Source organism: Chrysochloris asiatica, unplaced genomic scaffold (assembly GCF_000296735.1).
Source record: "Chrysochloris asiatica unplaced genomic scaffold, ChrAsi1.0 scaffold00057, whole genome shotgun sequence".
Classification (NCBI taxonomy): domain Eukaryota; kingdom Metazoa; phylum Chordata; class Mammalia; order Afrosoricida; family Chrysochloridae; genus Chrysochloris; species Chrysochloris asiatica.
The window spans coordinates 11,189,081-11,200,511 of NW_006408575.1; the positions used below are offsets into that span (position 1 = coordinate 11,189,081).

An 11,431-nucleotide genomic window follows, 5' to 3' on the forward strand; every position below is an offset into this window, starting at 1 on the left:
CCTATATAGGACCATTATGAGTCAGAACCGACTCTAAGTACAACAACAACAGGTATATAGTGATTTCTCATGATGGTTTAATTTATATTTCTGCAAGGTTTGAAAAGAATAATAATGTTGAATATCTTTTCATGTGCTTGCTTGCCTTCTGTATATATTTTTTAGTGAAGGATTCAAACCTTTTGCTAATTTTTTGTTTAAAGTAGATTGCTTGTTTTGATTTCTTATTATTAAGTTTTGAGAATTGTTTACATTTCAGAAACCAATCCTTTGTTAGTTATATCCTGTGCAATACTGTCTTCCATTCTGTGGCTTGCCTTTTTAATATCTTAACAGTGTTTTAAGAAGGGCAGAAGTTTTAAACTTTGATGGAGTTGAATTTGTCAATTTATTCTTCTATGGATTGTGCCTTTGGTGTTGTATCTGCGAAACCTTTTCCCAGCTCAATGTTACAAGTTTTTATTCTTGTGTTTCCTTCTAAAAGTTTATGAGTTTATATTTAGATTGTGATTCATCTATGTATCTCTCAATTGTTTCAGCAACATTAGTTCAGACGAGTTGTCATTCTCTACTGAACTGTGTTTGCCAGAAATGAGTAGCTCATATGTATAGGTCTGTATCTGAACCATCTATTTTATTCCCCTTATCTGTGTGTCTTCCTTTGTGCTAACTACTACACTGTCTTAATTACTGTAGCTTTATGTCTTGAAATCAGGTGTTCTCCAGTTTTGTTCTTACTTTGTAAATTTGTTTTGGCCATTTCTTTGCATTCCAATATATGTTTTAGATTCAGTTTGTTAATATCTATAGAAAAGTCTGCTGGGATTTTGATTGGGATTACATTAAATCCATAGGTCAGTTTGGGGATGATTTACATTTTATCAGTATTGAGTGTTTTGACCCATGCTCATAGTATATCTCTTTATTTAGTTTATCTTTTAGTTAATTTATCTCAGAAATATTTTACAGTTTTCAGTCTTTGTAGTTTTTGTCAGATTTATACATAAGAATTTGATCAATTTTAGTGCCATTGCAAATTGTTAAAATTTCACTTTTCATTTGTCCGTTGCTAGTAAATATGAATGCAGTAGATTGCTCTGCCTGTTGATCTTGCTGAACTCATTTATTCGCTTTAGTTTTTAATTAGATTTGACTGTATTTTCTATGTAGATGTTCATGTTACCTGCAAATAAAGACTTTTCTCATTTCGATCTGGATGTCTTTTTTTTTTTCCTTACCTTATTGTACTGGTTAGAATTTCTAGTAAAATTTGGAATAGACATGGTGAGAGAAAGCATCCTCGTCTTGTTCCTGACTTTTTAAGGAAAACATTCATTCTGAATGGTGACATTAAGTATGATGATAGCTATAGGTTTTTTTTTTTGTGGCTGTTCTTCATCAAGCTGAGGAAGTTCCCTTCTATTTCTAGTTTACAGATAGTTTTTATTAGGAATGGATGCTGGATTTTCTGCCTTTATTGAGATGATAATTTTGTATTTCATAGAAAGATTTCATTATCTTTTAATTCCATTTTTTCCATGAGCTTTAAAAACCTCCTTGTATGGTAGATTATATTGATTTTTGAATGTTAAACCAACCTTGCATTCCTAACATAAACTTCACGTGGTCATGATATGTATTACCTGTTTTGCATATTGTTAGATTTATTTGTATATTGGTAGAGTCTAGTATTTTATTTAGAATTTCTATATCTGTTTAAGAAGTGTATTTATTGGTCTGTAGTTTTCTTTTATGTGTTTTCTTTTGTGATCATACTTTTATCTCATTTTTTGGTCTTGGTTTAGGTTAGTCTTCTAGAATGCGGATTATTGTCTTTCTGTAGGTCAGAAGAGTTCTTAGCCATTATCTCTTTAAACTTTTTTTTTTTTGCTTCCTTTTTTCTTTCTGTCTGTCGCTCTAGGTATTCTTTACACCTTGGTACTCTATCTTCCATGTTTTTTCATTTCTTTCACATATTTCTTCATTTTTCCATCAGTGCAGCATTCTGAATAATTGCCTCATAATTCTTTTCTGAGTCTCAGTTCTTATTTGAGCTGCAGTTAACCCACTGCTGTTGAATCAGACCCCACTCACAGTGACCCTATAAGGCAGACTACAACTGCTCCTTGGCTTTCTGACCCTGTAAATCTTTGCTGGAACACATAGCCTCATCTTTCTCCATGAAGTGCCAGGTGAGTTTGAACAGCTGATCCTGTGATTAGTATCCCAGGGCTTAACCCACTGTGCCAACAGGGCTCTTGAGTTGGCACTGAAATTTTAAAAATGTTTTCCTATTACTATATTGCTAAAAATAACACCCAGGGTGTCCCTGGGTGGTACAAATGATTAATACACTTAGCAGTTGATGGAAAGGTTAGAGGCTTCAGTCTAGAGGTACCTCAGAAGAAAGTTCTGGGAATCTGCTTCCAAAATATTAGCCAGTGACAAGATTGTGAAGTACAATTCTACTGTGACACACATGAGGTTTTCATGAGTCAGTCAACTTGATGACAACTGATTAGTAAACTTCTGGATTTCACATTTTTCTTTTTATTAAACCATCTTTGCTAACGAGGCTGAGGTGGTGTTCGTGTGATTGAAAGGCCTGCACTCTACCACATCTAGAGCCAGCCCCTTTCTTACACTGTCAGACGACTATCTTTCCTTTGGGCGAATTATTGCTATTAAAACAGTTTGCTTATTTGTGTGTTTGTTGAGTTTAAAATCTCTGTCTCCTGCTAAGAGCATAAATCCAGTCAGTCTTATCCCCACAGTATTTCTACTTTCTGCACTGTGCCTGGCACTCATTAAATAAAATGAATGAATGAATGAACACCAAGGCCTGTCAGAATCCATTGAGGAAGCAATTTTCTGTAACTCAGTTTAGTTCATTATCCATCAATGGAGATACTACTCAGTTTCTGTCTCAGTGCTGAACATATTAGGAGGTTGTAGAGATGAGCAAAACATGAGTCACACATTCAAGGAACCCACAGTCTGGTGGAGAAAAGGCAGTGTTCCATTATTTAAATTTCCACATTTGAATAATACAGTCTTTGTTTTGTAAGTAGACTCTGTCTAGATGTAACTTCTTTATTGGTAAACTGTGTTGCCATTGGATGCCATTTAGTCAATTTTCAGACTCTTAGCAACTGCATGTGACAGAGTAGTACCCCATAGGGTTTTCTTGTCTCTAATCTACAGAACTGCTGACCGTGAGATTAGCAGCCCGATTCATAACCACTACGCTATCAGCTGTTCCGAAGGAGAAAGATGAGCCTTTCTGCTCCCATAAAGATTTACAGCCTCAGAAACCCTGTACAGGGTCGCTATGGGTCGGAACTGACTCCTTGGCAGTAACAACAACAGTCTGCAGAAGCAGATTACTAGATCTTTCTCCTGCTGAGCTGCTGGATGGATTCAAATCACCAACCTTAAGGTGAACAGCTGAGCACTGTACCATGGTGTCACCAGGGTTCCTTTTGATGAACTATCCAGGATTTTAAGTACCGTAATCCTATCTATAAGGAGCTCTGGTAGTGTAGTGGTTACAAATCAGGCTACAGACCTTAAGGTTAGCAGTTCGAAACTACCAGCTGTTCTGTGGGAGAAAGATGAGGCGTTCTGCTCCCGTAAAGATTTACAGCCTCGGTAATCCTGTACAGGGTCGCAATGAGCCGGAACCGACTCCACGACACGTAACAACAACAACAAGAGCCCTTGAGCAGAGGTTCTCAAGCCTGGCTGCACAGTGGAGTCACTCACCCGAGGTGGATGATTCTGACTCCACAGCACATAACCACCACCACCACCAATCCTATCTATACAAAGCCTTGTGTCCTTGATACAGCCTCAGATGGGCTTCTTGTGCTGGGTTGGCCTCTTGAATTCAAAGTCCTCTTTTGAATTTAGTAACTATTGAGAACATCCCTATGCCTAGGACTGTACCAAGTAGTTTTAAGGACTATTGAATTAAAAATAAAACCTTGGTTCCTGTCCTCAAAGAGTTTCATAATAATTTGGGCAGTGTGCAGATCACAGGCAACAATAGCTGGGCGTGCCATAGAAGCTCCTAAGTGGACACAAATGGAAAACGCTTAGACCCTACACTTTGGTCCTGTGGCATACAGCAAGAATTTTAAGACCCCCAATCCATACCTTAGGTCCAGCTTACTGAGTAGCAGATTTACGGCTTATGAGGTGGTTTTCTGGGTATGAAGGGGCTAGAGACATAATAGGTAGCAAGCTCACAACTCTTTGCTTCTCTGCCTATGAACGTCTCATGCCCGAGGGCGCCTTGGTCCCTGGGCCTGAGCTGTGCCTCTGAGAAAACACTTGGTGATGAGGCTGTGTCTGCTGACCGCCACCACCTCCTCCCATGACATTCCTTGGAGTGCAGCTCTTTGCGCCCATCAGCTTTTCTATACTGCAGTCTGGCTGCATTCTGGTTGTGGATTCGCTTCACCTCAGTTGTTGTTAAGTGCCGTCGAGTTGGTTCCAACTCATAGGGTTTCCAAGGAGCAGCTGGTGGGTTTGAAATACCAACTTTGCAATTAGAAGTCCAGTGCTTATACTAGAACGCCAGCCTTTTAATTACTGTTAGCTTCTGGGGTAAACCAAAATGAAAGAACTCCAAACCAAACCAAATCAGTCATTCTTACTCTTTCTGGAATCCAGAACTGACGTTCTAAGGGTTCTGAGAGGGTCAGGCCTCACATAGGATGATAAGCTGCAACATTTGGCAGATAGTGGAAAGTCCAGCTTGACCTGTCTTTGATGCATGTGCCTTCATCAGCATGGTAAGGCATGTGACTGGCAGGCAGGTTTCCTTTTGAGAGTCTGAGAGCTTACTGCTAACCAGCCTGTGCATGTTGGGATTGTATAGCCTCTCTAGGCCTCCTTTTCCTAATGTGAAGATGAGGAAGATGGACAGGATCTGTGATGCCCAATCACTGCTCCACAGATTCCAGTAGTTAAACTTTTCACCAGTCTAAGGTGCAATGACAGAGACAAATGAGGACAGAGTGGTGTCTTTTTCACAAAGCTCAGTGTGCTGCTTATCCTGAGAGGACATTTTTCTGAATTGGTAAAACATGTCCTTTGATGACATGATGGTGATAGCACGTATTAGTGAACAGAACACAAAGTCGACAACACTGTGTTTCTCCCCAGTGAGTTTTTGGAGGAAAATATTTGCAAGTCCATTGACTCTGTTGAATTCAGAAGTAAGGTAACTAACAGGTTGGATGACTTTGAAATTGAACAGCCTCAACTTCTGTGATGTGTAGATTATGGGAAGAGGGAGGGATAAATTTCCTTGTCTCCTTATTTTTCAGCTGTATGTAAAAGTTGGGTTTTAAGTTAACTTAATTTGGAAGACTTTCTTACCATGGCACATTAGAGAGAGAGTTTACTCCACCTCTGATGGAGAATGGGCTACTATGGGCAGCATCTTGGTCTCCTGTCTCCAAGTTGTGTGCATGGGTTTGGCAGGAACTTTACTGCTGGCACATCTGTCTCCAACCATATCTCTAGCTCTCTAGAATACAGAGATGTCCCTTGACACTTGCATACTAGACTGTGCTATGAATGCTAGGACCACAGGTCTTTGTGCCCTTCAGCTTTTCTGCACAGGATTCTGGGTACATTCCAGTTGTGAATTAGCTTCACCCCAGAGAGCCTGTTAATTCACATTCCCTTACAGTATGCCAACTCAAAGAAATGCTGTAGGCTTGGGCAACTGTCCCCTCCAGGGAGGGGAGAGCAAGAGGGTCAACAGACAACACAGTGACCTGTGTGAATCTTTAAAGCAGTGAGGAAAAACTGAGGGAAAGAGACTTCAAGCAGAGTTTCATAAAATTTGACAGTACTAGAAAGCCAAGCCATGGGCTAGTTCAAGTCCCAGCTCCATCTCTCAGTGCTGTGTGGCTTCAGGCAAGCTACATTACCTCTCTGGACCTCATACTTTTGTCCTTAATAAAAATAGAAGACTGCTAACTGGCTTCTGTCTTTATTTGGTTATTGTAAGGTTATTTGACCTCTGTGTATGTAATTTGCCTATTGTAAATGATATGGGTGGACTTTGACAATGGCTAGATGGGAATCAGATTTATTTACTCATCTATCACATTAATACTTAGTGTCTGCTATGTGCCAGGCATTGTTCTATGTGCTGGGGATGCAATGGTGAGAAAATCAGATGCAGCCTTCAAGAAACATCTATTTTAATGAAAGAAACAGACAATAAGCAAGCAATCAAATAGAGCAATGATGATAGATACCCATGAAGGAAATAAGAGTCAGGGGAGGAGGCCCTAGGAAGTGTCTCTGAGGAAATGACTGTCCAGCTGTGATATGAGGCTGGGAGAAAAGCAGGAAAAGAGTATCCAGGAAGGAGGACTAGCATGTTCAAGCGCCCTGAGGCTGTATAGCTGGCTTGCTTGAAATATAGAAAATTGTGGCTGAGCACAGTGACTTATAACAAACTTAAAGTTTATTTCATAAGATATTGAGTAGCTTCAATTTCCTGTCATGCTTTTCTTCCTATTTTTCAAGCTCATTTGTCTTGGGGGAAATTTATTTTACAGATATTAAAATTATTCTTAAAAATAGTTTTAGAACATAGAAGGAAGAATACTGAATAGTGTTACAGAGTATGGGCTATGGAGCCAGTTGTCCTTGGGTTCACAGCAGCTCTGAACAAGTTATTCAGCCTACCTGAGTCTCAGTTTTCTCATCTGTCAAATGGGGATAAGAACCCCTGAGCTCTCCATTCCACAGAGAATTGTTATAAAAATAAAAAGTTGTGAAAGAAATGATCATTGTGAAAATACTTTTAATGTTTCAAAGGGAATTTGTTTAATGGGAAAGAGATTTCCTTGACAGCAGATTGGCTCACTGGGCCCTGGGCTTGTTTGGCTGTCAATAACTGGATGGTCTTAGGCAAGAGTTTCTGTGGTCAGGTCAAATCCGTGTTAGCTGGCAGTTAGGAAGTGTATTCCAGGGCTGTGTCCTTCGAGTGCAGTAGGAAATGGTATTACAAGGAAATACATGAATAATAAATGAAAGTCTCCGAAGCCAGGCTGCTTCTGCAAGGTTTCTGTGTATAGGAAAGGAAACACAGCAGAAAAGAGGTAGTCTCATTGAACTCTCTCTGCAAAGAGAAGTGGGTTTGTTCTTTGAAGACAGTCTGTGTGGCAACAAGGGGTAGAGGGCCTGACCCTGGGTTGACTAATGAGTTAGTGGTAGAGCTGGAATAAAATTGTGGTTTTTGGGAGTGCCACTCAGTGCTCTTTGTATTCCAGGCCTCTGCCTTTTGACATTCTGATACACTTAATCATTCAACCAGGTTGTTGAGCACCTGCCATGTTTCTGATGCTGTGCTGGACTCTGGGATACAGGGTAGCAGACAGGGTCCTCCCTTCCAGAACTTACAGTCTTACTGAGAGACACACAGTTCTACTGACACACGGTCACCAGGAGTTGGAATTGCCTTGGTGTGTGAAAATGTTGTGGTGGAGGCATCTGATCACCTGTGACTTGAAGAGAGGGGGAGAGAGAATCAACTGAAGGCTGATTACTGTGAGGTAGAGGTGTATTTCCTTTCTCTAACCATGTCAACATTTCAGGCAGGCACCTTCCTCAACACTCTCTGTTTCTCTACTGGGTTTGATCATTTGTTGCAGTGACCACACAGAACCCACAGACCATATGATTATGGGAGTTATTAGGTAAATAACAGGTTAAATCTAGGATCATAAATGACTCTGGATCTAGTTCTGTGATCAGAACAGCTTCCTCTTAGCCATGCCAACGGACAGGTCTCTCGCTGACCCTTAGCCCATTGACCCTGCAGGCCCTCAGGTCTCTTGGGCCTTTTGGGCTGGCCTTGCCTTTGCCCTGCTCAGACAAATGTTAGAAAAGTCTGTATCTCCATCAGTAAGTGCTGGGAGCACCCACTCCACTAGTAGTAAGCCTTGGCCTAAGGCCATTTAACTCTCGCTCTGTGAGCTTAGAAGCCCACCCACCGTACTGTCTTCTGGTTCTCTGCCTCTGTGGCTGCCCGTTCTCTACCACTGCTTCTCATCTCTGGTGTCACAGCTCTCTGTCTCCTAGTCTAAGAAGTTCCCAGTGTAGGGACCCCAGATCCAAAGAATACACCCTGCTACCATGTCTTCTTGTTGGCAGTCAAGCCCCTCTTACCCATCTCTGGGGTGGATCATTTGAAGCCTAGCACGATGACAAAACTGACCAATCCTCTTATTGTTGTTGTTGATGTTAGGTGTCATTGAGTAGGTGTACTGACTCATAGCAACCTTATATACAACAAAACAAAACACTGCCCAGTCCTGGGCCAAGTTGCTATGCTTTAGCCCACCGCTGCTGCCACTGTGCTAACCTGTTTCGTTAGGATACTTCTTTATCTCTGACCTTCCTCTTTACCAAGCATGATGTCCTTCTCCAGAGACTTGTCCCTCCTGGTAATATGTCTGAAGTATAAGAGACAAAGTCTGGCCATCCTGGCTTCTAAGGAACATTCTGACTGTACTTCTTCCAACACATTGATCTGTTTGTTCTTTTGGCAGTCCATGATACTTTCAATATTCTCCTCCAACACCATAACTCAAATGCATCAATTCTTCTATGGTCTTCTTTATTCACTGTCCAACTTTCCACATGCACATGAGGTTATTGAAAATACCGTGGCTTGGGTTAGGGACACCTCAGTCCTCAAACTGACATCTTTGCTCTTGAACAATTTAATGAAGTCTTGTGCAGCAGATTTGCTTAATGCAATACGTCCTTTGATTTCTTGATTGCTGTTTCCATGAGTGTTGAAAGTTGATTGGAACAGAACGAAGTCTTTGACAACTTCAATCTTTTCTCCATTTATCTTGTTATTTATTGGTACAGTGGTGAGAATTTTTATTTTATTTACATTCAGTTGCAACCCATACTGAAGGCTGTGGTCTTTGATCTTCATCAGTATGTATTTTAAATCCTCTTTACTTTCAGCAAGCAAAGTTGTACCATCTGCATATCACAGGTTGCTAATGAGTCTTCCTCCAATATTGATGCCATGTTCTTCTTTATATTACCCAACTTCTCTGATTATTTGTTCAGCATACAGATTGAATAAGTGTGGTGAAAGAATACAACCCTGGTGTACACTTTTAAACCATTCAGTGTTCTCTTGTTCTGTTTGAAAGACTGCCTCTTGGTCTATGTACAGGTTCTTCATGAGCACAATTAAGTGTTCCAAAATATTCATTCTCCACAGTGTTGTCCATAGCTTGTCATGATCCATACAATTGAAAGAGTTTGCATAGTCAGTAAAGCACAGGTAAACTTGTTTCTGGTATTCTCTGTGTTCATCCAAGGTCTGTTTGATGTCAGCAGTAATATCCTTTGTTCCACATCCTTATCTGAATCTGGCTTGAACCTCTGGCAGCTCCCTGTCAATGTACCGTTGCAGCCATTTTTGAATTATCTTTAGCAGTATTTTACTTGCATGCGATATTAATGATATTGTCTGATGATTTCTGCATTCCTTTGGGAGTTCCGCATTTCAATGGAATGCCCACTTATTAGGGCTCATTCATTATTTGCATAGTCCCTCTTACACAGATATGCCACAAACCTTATTGGCATAGTACTAGCCAATCATTTGGGAGCATAGTGGCTCTGTATAATAAGCACTGTACTTCAGACTACAAAGTCAGCAGTTTAAGCCCACCAGTTTCTCTGCTGGAAGAAAAAAAAATGAAACTTGATTATTCCTACACAGACTTACAGCCTCAGTATCCCTTTATAGGGTCACTATGAGTTGGTACTGATTTGATGATGACACTGGACAACAACACAGCATGCCAATGACTTGTTAGGAGTTATAAGAATATGGCTAAAAGCCATATAAAAGGGATCCATCACATTGTACTATGTATGGCAACTGGATTTGTTTTTTTGTGTGTGTGTGTGTTTTTAACTGGTTATGGAAAGAAGGGATCTGAAGTGTTTTCCTGAAGCACACAGCAGGTAAGAAACCCAGTGACTGTTTTTTGGTGGGGTTTTTTGTGGTGTTTTTTTGTAGTGGGAGGGAGATTAGGGAAGGTTTCCTGGACGAAGTGTCATTTAAGTGAACATGTAAAGCTTGAATAAGCCAGGTTGGAGTCGAGGATGAAGAGGTGGGATGAGAAGAGGGTTCCAGGCAGAGCATCTGATAGAGGTATGGCTTCTCTGACAGGAACTTAGCCTTGAAGGTGAGCAGTGAGGGCTAAGACCAGAAAGAGTTGGGGTGAGCGTCTTGGAAGATGTCTTGAACCATAGTAAGGAGAAGTTTGCAGTGGGAAGCAGTTGGAAGGTTTGCATTCTACAAGGATTGCAATGACTACTTGTTGGAGACTGGACTGCAAGAGGCAGAATGCTGGCAGGCAGGCCATTGCAGAGGTGAGGAGGCCCAGCCAGGAGACGGTGGAGAGAAGTAAACAAATGCAAGAGACAATTAAGGGTTAGAATCAATAGGACTTGGTGGCTATCGCTGACTTCTTAGGTAGTTTACTTTTCTCCTTGATGTTTACTCAGTTCTCAGACTTTCTGAGCAGTGCTAGTGACCAGCGGCGGAGTTACCAGGAAGCTTGAGTTGCTCCTTTCCCAGGCTCTGGGAGAGACCCCAGAAATACGCATCATGGTCATATGTTCTCTAAGCGTTTACAATAGTGAGATCGTTTAACCATAGTCAGTTAAGATCATTGACTCTCTCCACCCTGACTCTCACTCCTGTCAGGTGGCACTGGCATGACCACAGGCATTTTTAGGATTCTATAATGGGAAGCTCTAGAGGGTTGTCAATTACTGTGACCTTTCAGAATTAGATTGCCAGGTCTTTCTTCCAGGTACCTCACAGTAGATTCTAGCTGTCAATCTTTTGGTTAGTAGTGGAGTGGCTGTTGTTATTAAGTGTCGTCAAGTTGGTTCCGACTCACAGTGACCCTGTATGGGGGTTCCAACGAGCAGCTGATACGTTTGAACCACCAACCTATGGTTAGCAGTCCAGTGCTGATCCTAAAATGCCACACCAGGAATCCAGTAGCTGAGTATTTAACTGTTTTTGCCATCCAGTGACTCCTTAGAAACAAGGATGGTAAGACTTTGTTTCATGTACTTTGGACAGGTTATCAAGAGGGACCAGCACTTAAAAAAGGCATCATGCTTGGTAAAGTGGAGGGTCAGAGAGAAAAAGGAAGGTACCCAACAAGATGGATTGACACATTGGTTGCAACAATGAGCTTAAACATAGCAACAATTGTGAGATTGTGCAGGCCTGGACATTGTTTTATTCTATTATGCATTGCTACCACTATGAGTCAGATCCAATTTGGTGGGAAGTTGGTTTGAACCTCAGGTTAGTGGTTTAAACTCACTAGCTGCTCCT

At 41.0% G+C, this 11,431-nt stretch overlaps 1 protein-coding gene across 2 annotated transcripts in view; it reads left to right on the plus strand.

Annotated features, from left to right (window-relative positions):
- GALNT10 (UDP-N-acetyl-alpha-D-galactosamine:polypeptide N-acetylgalactosaminyltransferase 10 (GalNAc-T10)) overlaps positions 1 to 11,431 on the plus strand; it is a 323,413-nt gene that overhangs the window by 69,103 nt on the left and 242,879 nt on the right. Inside the window, exon 2 of one of the 2 annotated variants that reach the window (XM_006863910.1) lies at positions 9,141 to 9,165. The exons of the other annotated variant lie outside the window; for it this stretch is intronic. Coding sequence (XP_006863972.1) covers positions 9,141 to 9,165 — 25 coding nt within the window. The remainder of the gene's footprint in view (positions 1 to 9,140; positions 9,166 to 11,431) is intronic. 2 annotated transcript variants of the gene reach the window in all.